The sequence below is a fragment of the Canis lupus genome, chromosome 15, assembly GCF_003254725.2.
Source record: "Canis lupus dingo isolate Sandy chromosome 15, ASM325472v2, whole genome shotgun sequence".
NCBI classification, from domain to species: domain Eukaryota; kingdom Metazoa; phylum Chordata; class Mammalia; order Carnivora; family Canidae; genus Canis; species Canis lupus.
The window spans coordinates 2024887-2039980 of NC_064257.1; the positions used below are offsets into that span (position 1 = coordinate 2024887).

Here is a 15094-nt window from a genome sequence, read left to right on the forward strand (position 1 = left end):
AGGGTGGAACAGGGATTAAAACCTGTATCCATTCTTGCTTGTTTTTCAAGGCATGAAGCAATCAGTCTGCTCTCAGCTGAATTATTTAATGAGGTAGAGGGGACTGAATTAGCATTACCTGTGCTGCTAGTAAAGTCTAAGCCCTAAGAGCACTATATGGTTACCAGAATATATAGTGTACTGGGCAAATTAAAAACCCTTTCACTACAGAATATATCAAAATGGTGGGGTGGGGTTAGAGGGACCAACAAATACTCTTTGAAATGCTTTATCAAGCTATCAGAAAGGTAGAAAACTCTCCAGAGGCCAGAATGAAGGAGAACCAGAGTTAAATGTATGTAGTACATCTGTAGATGCCTTAAGGGGCATTGCCAGTCTTACTTTCTAAGGATCTAGTCTTTTAACAGCCATAGTAGGATAGATGAGCACTTGGGCCCATGCAAGGCAGGGAAACAGGCCTGAGACTACCATGTAGACCACCAGATCAGGTCCCTCAGCTGGTAACTACTTAGTGGAAGGACTGTTAACACTGGCAAGGGAAGTCTCCACTGGGGTTCTAGGGAGGAGTGAAAATGGAGTCACTTTCTCCAATAAAGCGGTCTTCGCCCATGCCGGTCCATGGTTCAGATATAGTGCCTGTGTTGTCTGGGAACTTCAGAGGTGTATGGAGATATTTCTGAGTGCCTACAGAAGCAAACCCAAAGCCTCTCTACATGGTTTGGTTGCTTTCAACCCAATGTCCTAGAAGTCCCAAAAGTGAGACACCCCTGAAAATGAGAGTTCATTTCAGAATTCCAGAGCCCTCAAAAACTCTTGAAACAGATCCAACACAATGGGACATCAGTAGGCCCAACAAGCAGTAAGGCTATAAACCCAAGGACTTTCAGATAATAGAGATATCAGATAGAGATTATAAATTCAGTATTTAAAAATAAAGAATGAAAAGAGGGAATTTAAAAATTGAGAGAAATACAAAGCCCTATTTCCAAAAGTATTTGAAAACAAGCAAATTGAATATCTAGAAATGAACTTAATGATTAAAAGAACAAATTAAAAAAAATAATAATAAAAAAAAATAATAAAAAAAAGAACAAATTAATGAGTAGGAATATAAGAAACTAGGACTTCTGTGAAGAATTAACTGAAAGACATGTGTAACGATTTTCTCCAGAATGCAGTGCAGAGAGATAAAGAGATGGAAAATATTAAAGAGAAAAGACAGAATAGTAGAAGGTCCAATATATGCTGAACATGAACTTCAGAAAGATTAGTAAGAAAGATAGGGAAGAGTCATATTCAAGAAGGTATTGACAGAATTCTCCAGAGTGTGTATTAAGCACGAGTATGTTTTAAAACATCACAAAATGACTGAAGCCCGAAGAAAAGATCTGAGCAAATAATCACACAGAACACCTTCCAGAGGATTCCTGGTCGGCTGGCAGTGCATCTCCTGACAGCAGTACAAGCCAAAAGATATTAGAACAGTATTTTCCAAGTACTGAGAAAAAATTACTGTCTACCTACAATTTTATATCTACCTATGTTATTTCAAAATGAATGTAAAATCAAAACATTTCCAAACAAACTAATACGAGTAACTGCTAACATAGATGCAGAAAGAACAACAAAATATATTTCAGGAAGTAGGTGAGTGAGCTCAGAAAGTAAGAATGGAAGAAGTAGTGGTGAGGAAAGATTGCTTAACATGTGGGTAAACCTAATCAAGCATTGCCTGTAACTATATAAACTAAATATAATAACAGTGTGGAACTAAATTATCAAACACCTATTAACTCAGGAGTAGGTAAAATAGTCTAAAGTCTTTATATTGTTTGGGACTGTACATAAAGATGAGCTTAGATTTAATTATGTCAACTATACAGTTACAATCTTAAGGGGATCCACTGAAAGAACTATAAAGAAAATGATTAACATCTGAACCAATGGAGAGGTGGAAAGGAAAGAAAATTCAATTGATTGTAAAGGAACCTGGAAAAATCACGTTACATAGAAATCTAGGCAATATGATAATTGTAATAAATTTAAATACATCAGTTATAAAAAATGAGCTTAAACTCATCAGTTCAGAATACATTAGATTGTTCTTAAATCTAGCTACATGCTATTTACAAGAGACACTGCTAAAATATGATACCAAAATGTTGGAAGGAAAAGAAAATACCAGGAAAATCTTCATCAAAATGAAGCCAGTCCTAACCATACTGACATTAGGCAAAGGAGACTTTGCTAGTGAAAGACATTCTAAAGAGGCTGCCATCTAATTAAAAAAATACATGCTTCTGAAAAACAGTGCCTCAGATATGAAAGCAAAATTTGACAGAATTTGGACAAATTGGAAAATCTACAATTGCTACGGGATATATTGGTACAGATCTCTCATTAATTGATAAATCAGGTAGATGAGGAAATTGATATATCAGCATAAGCTACTCAGTACTAAATTGGCTGATGAGTTTTTAAAAATCAGTTGCATTGTTATTTAACAGCAACAAGTGGTTGAAAATAAAAATTTTAGAAAAAAAATTTTAGAAGAAAGCAATAAAATTGTAATATGCCTAGAAAAATGTCAGTAAAAAGCATGAGATATTGGTGGAGAAAATGTTTAAATTCATATTAAAGAAGAAATCTACATTAAAGAATACTTAGTAAATGGAAAATACTGTCATGTTCATGGATGAGAATGCTAAATATTAGTTTTACAAAGGTTTCTTCCTAAATCTATAAATTCATTAGGATTCCAGTCAAAATATCCAAATAGGGGTTTTCTATGGACTTAAAAAGCTTATTTTTTGAAATCAGCTCTTATATGAAAGATCATAAGAAATTCATGTGAAAGATCAATAATAGCCAAAGCCATACAAAAAATGACAAAGTAGGGGACTTTTTCTCCCAGATACCCATTTTGTAAGACAGTGTTATTGGTGCAGGATCAGAGTCTAAGTCTAGGGAAAGAATAGAGTGTATAGTACTTTTTGGGAACTTTATCTTTGGAACTACATTGCAAATTCACACTGCTGGAGAAAGTGTGCGATGTTAAAACCACTTAAGAGGGCAATTTGACAATATTTTAATAAAGTGTAAAATGTATATATCAGTCCTATAACCCAGCAATTCTGCTCCTACAGTAACCCTCCCCATGTGTGTAGAGGAACAAGTACAAGAATGGTCATTAAAAATCTTGAAATAGTGAACAATTAGAAAGAATCTTAAATGTCCATCAGAAGAGAATGAATTAATAGTGATATATACATATAATGGAATACTGTTAGCACTTAGCATTTATCAACAGAGATAAATTTCAAAAACATAATGTTACCACCAAAAAAAGTTGTAGAATATGTACAGTATAATATCATTTATATGAAATTTTAAAGTGTGTAAGTGGATGTGTGTGTGTATATATATATGTATGTATATATAGTTAAATCGGAAAACATGCATGAGGCATGGGCACAAAAGGGATTGAACTTTATCGGTTACCTTTTATTTCTTAAAAGTCTGAATCAAAAGTGGTAAAATGTTAGGACTTAAGTAATACTTTGGTACCCTTTGAAATTCCAAACTTTAAATTTTAAAACTAAAACTAAACCTTCGTGATCAGTCTTCAAGAGCAGCCAGTCACTTTGTCATCATCCAAATATGGTGACAGTCTTTTGGCGTACACAGCCTCTGTCTTTGCCTCTAGGTTTGCATATTTCTGTTTCTCATCTAGGAACCACCATCGCCTTCCCACAACTTCTTCAAAATGGGAATGAAGCTAGAAGCTGTGGACAGGAAGAACCCTCATTTCATTTGCCCAGCCACTATTGGGGAGGTGCGGGGCTCAGAGGTGCTTGTCACTTTTGACGGGTGGCGAGGGGCCTTTGACTACTGGTGCCGCTTCGACTCCCGGGACATCTTCCCTGTGGGCTGGTGCTCCTTGACTGGAGACAACCTACAGCCGCCTGGCACGAAAGGTAAAGGCTCATCTGTGAGCTCTTGAAATCAGGACCCAAGTCGGGAAGGGGGATTGTCTGGATCTCCCATAGTCAGCATCTCTTCAGTAAACCTCACCAGTAAGCAACTGAGGTAAAAACCAAGGTCTACCAGAGAGTAATTAGAAACAATAAGAATTAAATATCAAAGGAAGCTAGACGTGGAGTTTGGGATAAAGTAAACGTTCTTTGCTCTAGAGATCCTGGTTTATTCTCAGGCACCCAGCCTTTCCTCTCTGTGACTTTGGTTCCTGGCCTGTTTCAGAGTTTGCGTAGTATTGTCTCAGGGTGCACTTCTGTCTTGGGTCTCAGCTTTGTATATGAGCTGAAGTATCACCATGTCGTCAGAACACTTGAGAAGCATTGTAGCACAGTGGGAAAAGCGTGAGTTTTGAGACCTAGGTTTGAGTCCCAGCTCTGCCTTTTCTTCACCAGCTGTGTGGCTTTGGGCACCCTCTTTAAACCTCAAATTCCTTGTCTGTAAAAGAACACATGCTTCATAAAGTTATTGTGAGGAATAAATGAGATGACGTGGGTAAATGCTTACATACTATTTGGCAGATAGCCAATGCTAAACAAATGTTTTTATTATATTCTGTTATTATTATAGTTATATGCTATATTTCTTATAATTATTATATAATATATATTATGCCACATTATTATTATTATGCTATTATTATAAAAATAACTACTCCCAATGGAAGAGTATATATGAAATACTGGAAGAGTACCACAGGATAGTTAAATAGTAAATTATATTTCTAATGATGATTAGAGTTGGACATCATCCAGGATAGAGTTTGAGGTAGCTGCATCTCATTCCTGAAGTCTAAAAGTACTAGTTAATCTGAGGGAATAGAAAGCCACCCTTCCTGTGGTCTGTCAGTCTCTTTTCTAAACCTCTGTCAATTTCATTCATTCATGGCACCTGATATTTATTGGCACTTAATTGTGAGCCAGGCTGAGGATACAGCAGTTAGAAAGATGAAAAAGATTTCTGCCCTCCTGGAACTTCTGTTCTAGAGGGATGAGATAGCTGATAAGCACTGAAATCAAGAAATAAGCTGATTTAAGATCAGTTTTTCCTTGGGACTAAAGTATGTGAGGTAGTGGCAGTGAAGGAGTGATTGTGAAGGGAGTTTTTGTTTAACAGCTTTATTGAAGTGTAATTGAAGTGAAACAAATGGCACATATTGTAAGTATGCCATTTGAAAGGTTTTGGCATATGTGTACATCCATGAAACCATGACCATAGTCAAAATAATGAACATATCCATCATGGCCAAAAGTTTCCTTTTTTCTCTTGGTGGGAGGGGGAGATTCGTTAGATAGAGTTTCTTTTCAGGAACATTTGTCTGAAAAGGTGATATTTGAATTGAATAACAAGAAAGAGCATTCCAAGCAGGGATGGGACATACATACACCCTGGTGCTGAGGCATGAATGAGCTTATGTGTTTCAGGGGCAGAGAGAAGCCTACTCCTACTGTAATGCACTGTGTGAGGAGGAAAGTAGCAAAACCCAGTAGGACCCTGAAAGCCAGAGTGAGAATTCAGATTTTATTCCAAACATAGTGGGAATTGTTAAAGGGCACTATGTAAGGGAATGACAAAATCTGACTTACTTTTAAAGAGTCACGTGTACTTGTATACAGAATTCAACTCAACAATGAAAAAAACTACCCAGTTAAAAAAATGAGCAAAGGGTTTGAATAGAATTTCTCCAAAGAAGATGTATAAAAGGCCAATAAGCACTTGAAAAGATTCTCCAGGTCATTAGCCATTAGGGAAATGCAGATCAAAGCCACAAGGAGATAGTACTTCACACCTGTGGGTATGATCTCACCAAAAGGCAGTAACAAGTGTTGGCAAGAATCTGGAGGAATTGGAGCACTCATACATGGCTAGTGGGATTGTAAAGTGATACAGCCACTGTAGAAACAGTTTGGAAGTTACTCAAATTGTTAAACATGGAGTTACCTGTGACCCAGGAATACCACTCATGGGTATACACCCAAGAGATAGAAAATCTTTCCACAGAAAAATATATCATGGATGTTCACAACAGCATTATTCATAGTAGCCAAAAAGTCGAAGTAGCGCAAGTGTCCATCATGTAACAGACAAATAAAATGTGGTATATCCATATGAAATATTATTGAGCAATAAAAAGAAATAAAGTCCTACAATATGCTACACCCACAGATATACCTTGAAAAACCTTATTTAAAAAAAAAAAAGCCAATCACAAAAGACCACACATGGCATGATTGCATTTGTATGGGTTGTCCAGAAGAGGCAAAAATAGACAAAAGTAAATTAGTGGTTGCCAGCAGCTTGAGGGAGAGAGGAAATGGGAAGTGACTTTGATAGGTGCAGGGATGATAAATATGCTCTAAAATTAGATAAGGGTGATACTTGCCATTCTGTGTATCTACTAAAAACACTGAATTATACACTTAAAAGGGGGTGAATCTTATGGTATGTAAAGTATCTATTAATAAAGCTGTCATTTAAAAAATCACTTGGGGGCAGCCCAGGTGGCTCAGAGGTTTAGCGTCGCCTTTGACCCCGGGCGTGATCCTGGAGACCTGGGATCGAGTCCCATGTCGGGCTCCCTGCATGGAGCCTGCTTTTCCCTCTGCCTGTGTCTCTGCCTCTCCTCTCTCTCTCTCTCTCTCTCTCTCTCTCTCTCCTCTCTGTGTTTCTCATGAATAAATAAGTAAAATATTTTTAAAAAATAAATAAAAATAAATCACTTGGGCTGCTATGGAGATTGGATGGCGCCGTGCTAAGTGGACAGGAAGAGGTGAGGGTTGCTGGAATTAGGTGGGTGGCACTGAAGTTGAGAGACCTTGAGGTGGGGGCAGGCAGGTGGGGAGACACAATTCTTGCCTCAGGAAAGTGCTATTCCTCTCTATGCTTCAAGAAACAAGTGCCCTGAGGTTGCTATGAGAAATCCATTGCCGTCCTTCTGCAAGCCCTGTGAGGCGGTATCTCTGTGGAAGCAGCAAGAAGAGACGTGCCTCGGAGGTGGTAGCGGAGTCATTTTTTGTTTACTTGAGACAAACAGGATAACCCTCAGTGCTCCAGGCTGTGTTCAGTGAGTAGGTTGATTTTCTCACTTTCTTGCATAGAGAATTTTTTATTTTGATCAGCAAATGTCTTAGAGCAATTAGGCTGTTCTCGAAAGCCAGAAATGCTGGGAGCCTTCGTGCCCAGGAGTTGCTGGGCGAGCATTCCTTTCTGACTGTATACCATGCTGATAAGCATGACTCACTCTGTGGTTGATGCTTCCAGAGGTGTTTGCTGACTGTTTTCATCCTCTGCTGTGTGTCTGTGGATAGCTTCGATTTGTAACAGAAGGTGACCAGGAGGACCAGGCTCAGAAGGTGGAGAGAGACCTTCTTCCACCTTCTGTAGGCATTTCCACAGCGGGTCCTTTGGTCATCATTCCAGCAGCCAGGGCTCCTCCAGTGACTCCCTTGCCCCCCTCCTCATGCCCTCAGGAGGTTCTGTAGTGTAGCTTTCAGTAACAGCGGAACTTTAGCCACCTCAGTGTCCTGGCGAGGGAGCAAGTGATCCAATGTGGAAAAAATGTGGTTACTCAATTCATTTCTCAAAACAAGATGTTCTCTCTGTGTAAGCCTGTTCTCTTTCTAATCATACTGTCTCTTCTTCCCTTTCTACCTTCTAGTCAGTAGTGCGTAAATGTTAAAAAAAACAAAAAACAAAAAAAACCTCAAAGTAATATGAGATAGTTTCTTGCTCACAATGAGTAGGAAGAAATACCGATTTTATTTAATGTTGTTTTACATGCATTATTTCATTTATATTTCTGGTAACTCTGCAGTAGTATAATTATTCTCAAATACTTTTATTTATGAGAAAAGTGAGGTCCAGAGGATTAAGTGACCTAGTTCTCTTGATAACTGAGTCTAGAGGGAGAAGTCATGGAGATCTTCCAGTAGGGCCAGCTGTTGGGGCTGTTTTGAGTCATACTGCCTTTATGCCCTGTATCCTCCCCATTCTCTTTCAGGCTTTCTTCAAAGCTCCATATGAGATCCTGGATTTTGGCATCCAGTTCCTGATACAAAATAGAAAAAAAAAGTGGTGTTGTATACGATAAGAGCTTTTAAATCGGGTCTCATCCCAACTGGGCCACAAACTTGTCTTATATCTTTGAGCAAGTGATTCCTAATGTGAGAGTTTGAACTAGATGACCCTTAAGGGCCCTCCCACCCTGTGATGGGTGGGTAACAAGTCTCCTGTGACTGTCTCCTGCTTGGTTCCAGGTCCACACTGGCCTTGGGCTCTGCCTCTCTCAGGGATTCCTGCATGCTGGCTGTTTCTCCTCTGCTAAGAAGTAGTATCCTTATTAGAGTTCCTGAACTCCTGGGGCCCAGCCAGCACTCATAAGCAGCAAATACCAGGCTTGCAACTAAGCCAGGGTGTAGTTGATTATAAAAGGTAGAAGCTTTTTTTTTTTTTTTTTAACATTGCTTGTGTGTGTGTGTGTGTGTGTGTGTAACTTAACATAAAACTGAAACAGAGGCAAGCTTTACTCTTTAAATTTTGAAAAACAAAAAAAATAAATAAATAAATAAATTTTGAAAAACAATGTTTAGTCCACTTGGCATGACTATAATGCTAAATTAGACTTTTCACCATCATAACAATCCACCTAACTCCCCCTCACACTGCTTTCAAGCTGGGCAAGCCCGTTCTAAATTATAGTCTTGATTTAGCTTCCTGTGCAATTTTACAATAGGAAGAGAACATGAGATACAAGCTATTCCACATTTACATTTTTATTATAAATTAATATATTGGTCTCTGGATTATACTTCACTGTCTTGTGACTTCGTAGAGCTGGGTCCGGCTGCTCTCCATATACTCCCTGGTCTAGAGAGTAAGAATTTGAGCTTAAAAACAAAACTTTAGACTGTCTCTTCCAATTGTTTCTGTAAAACGTTTAAAAAGTATTTCCCATACTTTATGGATGGCCTCTTCATCTTGTAAAACTACATAGGAAACTATACTTTAGTCACTTTGGGATTCTGGGTCAGAAAAAGAATTGGCTGAATTGTAACCCTAAACTATATGCAGGGGGAAAGTAGGATAGAGGCAAGAATAACACAACCCAGGCTAATCTGTAGGTCATGGCATGTAGGTTAGCTGATAGGCTGATTTTCTTCAGCCAGCCAGCCATTCATTCAAGTTCTATCAAATCACAGCTGAGTGCTAGTAATTGGCCTAATCAATGGAGCTTCTCCCTTTAGAGTTTACAGATTGGGGAGCATATAGATAAGTAGATAATTATAGCTTTGAAGTAATAAAGTACAGAAGGGCCCATAACCTAGTTTGGAGGATAGAAGGTGAAGGTCAGAGGAGGCTTCTGAAGGAAGTGACTTCTAAGCTGAAATTGAAAGAAATGGGGAGGTAGAGGAAAAATTCTAGCTAGCAGTGGGAAAAATTCTAGCTAGCAGAGGAGTGGAGGCCCAAGATTTTTTTTTTAAAAATGTGTTGGGGAACTGAAAAATGTTTAAACTAGATTGCAGAGTATAAAGAGAGGAATAGAATGAGGAAGGGCTGGAGAAGTAGCACAGGAAATATACAGCTTCCCTTTTAGACCATTTTAAAGATCAGAGTCTTTGCCTTAAAAGCAGTGAAAGCCATTGAATGGGCTTTAATTAGTAGAGTTACAAGTCACATTTGTGTTCCAGAATCATTCTGGTAGCAGTGAGACGACAGATGGCTTCCAGAAGTTGGAGGCAGAGATGTCCGTTCACAAGCTGTTATAATGTTCCAGTGAAAGAATTGAGGCAGTGACATTATGGTAAAAAGGGAAAAACGATTGGGGGAGGGGCATATTCTTTGAATAAAGAGCCAAAATATGAGTTCTTACAGTTCAACACCTGTCATAACTATTTTATTTATATAACAAGTAGTTACCCCTATAATGTAAAATATTGCCAGTTTTTCAGTATGCACATTGAGAGAGCTAAAATTCTTCTTTTTGGGGGTCCCTGGGTGGCGCAGCGGTTTGGCGCCTGCCTTTGGCCCAGGGCGCGATCCTGGAGACCCGGGATTGAATCCCACGTCGGGCTCCCGGTGCATGGAGCCTGCTTTCTCCCTCCGCCTATGTCTCTGCCTCTCTGTATGTGTGTGTGTGACTATCATAAATAAATAAAAATTTTAAAAAATTCAGGTTTTAAAAAAAAATAAAATTCTTCTTTTTGTTTTGTCTAGGAAGTTAGGATTCATTACTTCCTGGAGTCTTCGTTATATGGAACTAATTTATTAATTTCATCTTTATATCCCTAGCACTTAGCACATGGTAGTTATTCAGTAATAATTTGTTGCATGAACTAGATTGTGTTATTTCTTTTTTTTTTAAGATTTTATTTATTCATGGCAGAGAGAGAGGCAGAGACACAGGCAGAGGGAGAAACAGGCTCCATGCAAAGAACCTGATGCCAGACTCGATCCAAGGACCCCAGGATCACGCCCTGAGTGGAAGGCAGACACTCAACCACTGAGCCACCCAGGCATCCCAGATTGTGCTATTTCTGATGCCATTTCTATTCATCAACATCTAAAGCCACTAATCACTTAATTACAAGAGTGAGAGTACTACTCTCATTTTAATAGCAGATTCAAATCTATTTAAATTAATGTCTTGTTATTTAAATTTGGGAAACCTCACGACCAAAAGAGTGGCAAGGGGCACCTGGGTAGCTCAGTCAGTTAAGTGACCAACTCTTTTTTTTTTTTTTTCTGTGACCAAATGGGGTTTATTGTAAGGATGAAAGATTGGTTCAATATTCAGATCAATCAATGTAATCTCCTTTATTAACAGGCTATAGAAGAAAATCCATAATCTCATCGGTCAATACAGAAAAAGCATTTGACACAATTCAAAACCTATTTGTGACAAAAAATCTCAGGGAATGAGAAAGAGAGAACATTTTCCGCTTGTTAAACAAAAGTATAAAATACCTATAGCTTCCACACATGGAGATGAAAACATCGCCCCCTAGGGTGGGGACCAAGGCAAGCATGTCCAGTCCCTCCATTACTATTCAACACAGGACTGGATGTTCCAGAAAGAACCATAAGGAAAGAAAAGACAACTCTCCATTTTCAGGTGAGACAGTGATCTACATGAAAAATACAAAGAACACTGCAAATGTACATATAACTATATAAATTCCAAGGATGATAAGTAATTTCAGGATGATCCTGTGATACAAGATCAACATAGAAAGATCATTTAGATGTGTACACACTAGCAATAAACATATGAAATAAACTCTTGATTGCAGCTCAGGTCATGATCCTCAGGGTCACAGGATGGAGCCCTGTGTCAGGCTCTGTGCTGAGTATGGAACCTGCTTAAAATTCTTTCTCTCCCTCTCTCCTTTCCCCTCCTCTCTCACTCACTCTCTCTAAAAAAAAGAAAGAAAGAGCACTCATTTCCAGAAACATTAGTACAGCTCTATAGCTGCCTTCCACCCAACTTCTTTTGCTACTAAGCCACAGCAAACAAGAGAATGTCCTCTCTCTAGGAAACTTCTCACAGCCGATATACCCCGCTTGTCCCCTGAGAAGGTGTGTTCACTAAACCATGTCAGAAAAGGTGCAGGCACACTGATTAATAAGTGAGACAAATTCTTTGGTACCTTTAATGAGGACAGCCTCTCAGCAGTTTGGCTGTTTTTTTTACCCTCTCAGATATTCTATCTCTAGGCCTTGCCTTCTCTGATATATCATTTCCTCCCTCCACACATTTGCATGCATGCACATACAATCTCTGTCATTATTCCAGCTTCGGCCTGGTACTCGACTCACACCTACGAGCTCTGGCTTTTATTCATCCATGTGCCCGACAGTTGTAGAGCAGTCTCCTTTAAGTAATGCTGGGCTCAGGGGAGGTTATAGAGAAGTGCCTACTTCCCAGGTTGAGTGAGTAATTGAAATAAGAGAAAGAGCATGCAAATGTATAGCACCAAGTAGCACATGATAGATGCCCACTATATGTTATTTCTATCCGAATTGAGATGCATGGACATCCCAAGAAAAGGGAACTATGCACAGAAGCATTTAAATGCTCTATTTTGGTTAGAAAAAAATACATATACTTAAGAGATAAGGTTTGTACAGTGAACCAGTACTCCCATAACTGGTTTTTTTTTTAATTTTTATTTATTTATGATAGTCACAGAGAGAGAGAGAGAGAGAGGCAGAGACACAGGCAGAGGGAGAAGCAGGCTCCATGCACCGGGAGCCTGATGTGGGACTCGATCCCAGGTCTCCAGGATCACGCCCTGGGCCAAAGGCAGGCGCCAAACCGCTGCGCCACCCAGGGATCCCCAACTGGTTTTCTCTTCATTGGATGCTTATGGTACACAAATAAAAATAGGTAAATGGGGAAGAGACCTGATGACACTGGATTATGAAGTGGGGGATCTGGGTTCTCCCTTTGATTCTATCTGCTAAGGGACAGAAAAATCCTGTCCCAGGCCTCTCTTCTAGCTTCCTTAAGCTGCATGTAGGTTCTGCGCAATTCCTTGGCTGTGAAGGCCACAGATGCCTGAGAATGGTAGCAAATTTTTGGCACATGTAATGAAACAACTGGCATCTCTCAAACTCCTGAAAATAGTGGGATGCGACTTAGGCAGTTCATAGATTTGGCCACACTTGCTGTTGTCTTCAGAATTCTTAGACTCATGTAGTTTTCTTTGGCAAGCTTTTATTACATACAGCACCTACTGTGTGCCACCAGCAATACATATCAGCTTGCAAAGTCCCCTATTTTAAATAAGGTATGTGGTTTTTCAGAAAGCCATACTGGAAACAGTAAAATATAAACTCCATGTAACTACATTCTCTTCCTTAATTAAATCTATGATTTTTTGAGAAAATATTACAGTTATAATCTCAATAATGACTTACTAAGTAGGAAAAAAACATAAACATTCAAGTGTATCAAAAAAGATGAGGAAAACTTGGCAAACTCTTCAACAGAGCAAAGAAAAAAAACAGATTTTGAGGGTGCTACAGCAAGAAATCAGGAGTTTGACTATAAGCTTTTGGGATTCATTGTTTTACTCTAAAGACAGCTGGAATGTGCTCATGGCTGACCAGCGTGTGGTTCATCATAGTGTGCTCTCACACTGCCTCTCGGAGGGCTGTGAGTTTCATGAGACCAGTTTGCAGATCTTCTTCTGAAAGCAAATAGCCCTACACTTGAAGAAACTGGTCCCAAATCCTCTTACCTATCGTCCTAGATAGCTAAGGTCAGTCACTCCTTTGAATGTCAGTAGTAGAAGGTTCTTAAATTTGGCTTGTGGTCCCATCATGTATGATTTTGTTATCCTCTCTTTTCCTCACTCTCTATAGATTTATCAGCCTAAAAAATCCCCAAGAACACATGAAATGTCTTTATAGTTGCAGAGGTTTTCTCTTCATGCTGTAGGAATTAGAGTCAGAAGGGAGAGAAGAGTTAGATCTGGAGAACTGAAAGTGTTAATTGGGCTAGATCAGAGCAAAAGGAAACCCATGCTTTATTAAGTGAACTTGAATTTAGAGGACTGGAGTTTCAGCCTTGGCATCAACCCAGCTGGAAGCACATTGCTGAATGAACCCAGCCAAGTTGAGCAAAGCTAATAAAGAACACATCCTCTAAGTAACTATGCCAAGGCCAATGATATACTGCTGTGAATGAAAACAAGATCCCAGTCCAGGAAACTGATAAACCAAATGGGTTTCCCCCTGTTCCTTTTTCTTTTCCATTGTTCATGTTCTATGTCATATAGACACATACATACCCACACACACACAAGCTGCACTTACTTACATTTTACAGATCAGTTTCCAATCCCATATACTGTGTTGTTGCTAGAGAGAGGAGAGATTTGATAATGAATCCTTTTGAGTAACTAAGACTCCTAACTAAGGATTATTGGAGAAACCTAGAAATCAGTAATACCCTGATACCCTTCATTATTATAACTAGGCATGTTATAGGTTCATTATCTTCTACCCTTTATTTGGGGGATACACTCTTGTTTATCAGTTTTAGGGTAAAAGAGTGGAAAGAGCATGAACTTTGAAAATCAAAAAAGATCTAGGTTCAAATCTTTGCTGTAGCTGTGTGTGCTTTGGCAACCTCTGTGAGTTCAGTTTCTCCATCTTTAAGATATCCGAGTAGAATGGTTGCCTCAGGAAAAGGCACTTGTGGGATTGTTTGAGTTGCAAGCTCAAGTAGCCACTTTTTCATGGAACATCATCTCTAATTAAAAGAACAACTGACTTGGATATTTGACAGACTCTTCCTTCAAAATTAAGTGAGCTGGTAACTTCAAGGAAGATAATCTATAAGCATTTACTATAAATGAGAAATTTAAAGTTTCAAGTGAAATCAGATTTTGGGGATACTTGTACCTACCAACCTGAGCTTATCTTCCCAATATGTAAAGGCTTCAGAGTCACTCTTTGCCATGTTCTCTTCTATCTCAAAGTTGCTTTGGTTAGTTTCAGTTCTCCTAACTCTGGGAAATGAACTGGGGTGGTGGAAGGGGAGGTTGGCGGGGGGTGGGGGTGACTGGGTAACGGGCACTGAGGTGGGCACTTGTCGGGATGAGCACTGGGTGTTATTCTTTATGTTGCCAAATTGAACACCAATAATAAATAAATTTATAAAAATAAAAAATAAAAAAATATTAAATATGAAGTGTCAGGGAGTAAAAAGTCATAGAAGCCTAGGATCTCAGGGTTAGAGTGAACTTCAGAAGTCATCAAATTCAACTTCCACCTGATTGAGGGCTCCCTTTGAGAGCATCCCCTGTAATTATGCATCTAGCCCTTACCTCAGTTCTTCCAGAGATGGGGAGATCGTAACTTCCCAGAGGTGAGCCTTTTCCATTTGTGATAGCTCTAATGACCAAAAATGTTCTTTTTTAAATTTTGAGCTAAAATCTGCTTTCCCCCATTATCTATCTCTTGGCTCTAATTTTGTTTCTTAATTCACCTGAAACCTTTTTCAGATAGCTCTTGATACTCTTTTCCTCTGGGCCTTTTTTCTTCAGATATA

The 15094-nt window shown here is 39.0% G+C and overlaps 1 protein-coding gene across 19 annotated transcripts in view; it reads left to right on the forward strand.

The window, feature by feature from the left end:
* The window catches only part of SCMH1 (Scm polycomb group protein homolog 1), a 177597-nt gene that overhangs the window by 93291 nt on the left and 69212 nt on the right, over positions 1-15094 (forward strand). For 18 of the 19 annotated variants that reach the window (XM_025419725.3, XM_025419736.3, XM_025419728.3 and 15 more), the window contains one exon: positions 3734-3977. The exons of the other annotated variant lie outside the window; for it this stretch is intronic. In XM_025419725.3, the coding sequence (XP_025275510.1) occupies positions 3734-3977 (244 nt within the window). The remainder of the gene's footprint in view (positions 1-3733; positions 3978-15094) is intronic. 19 annotated transcript variants of the gene reach the window in all.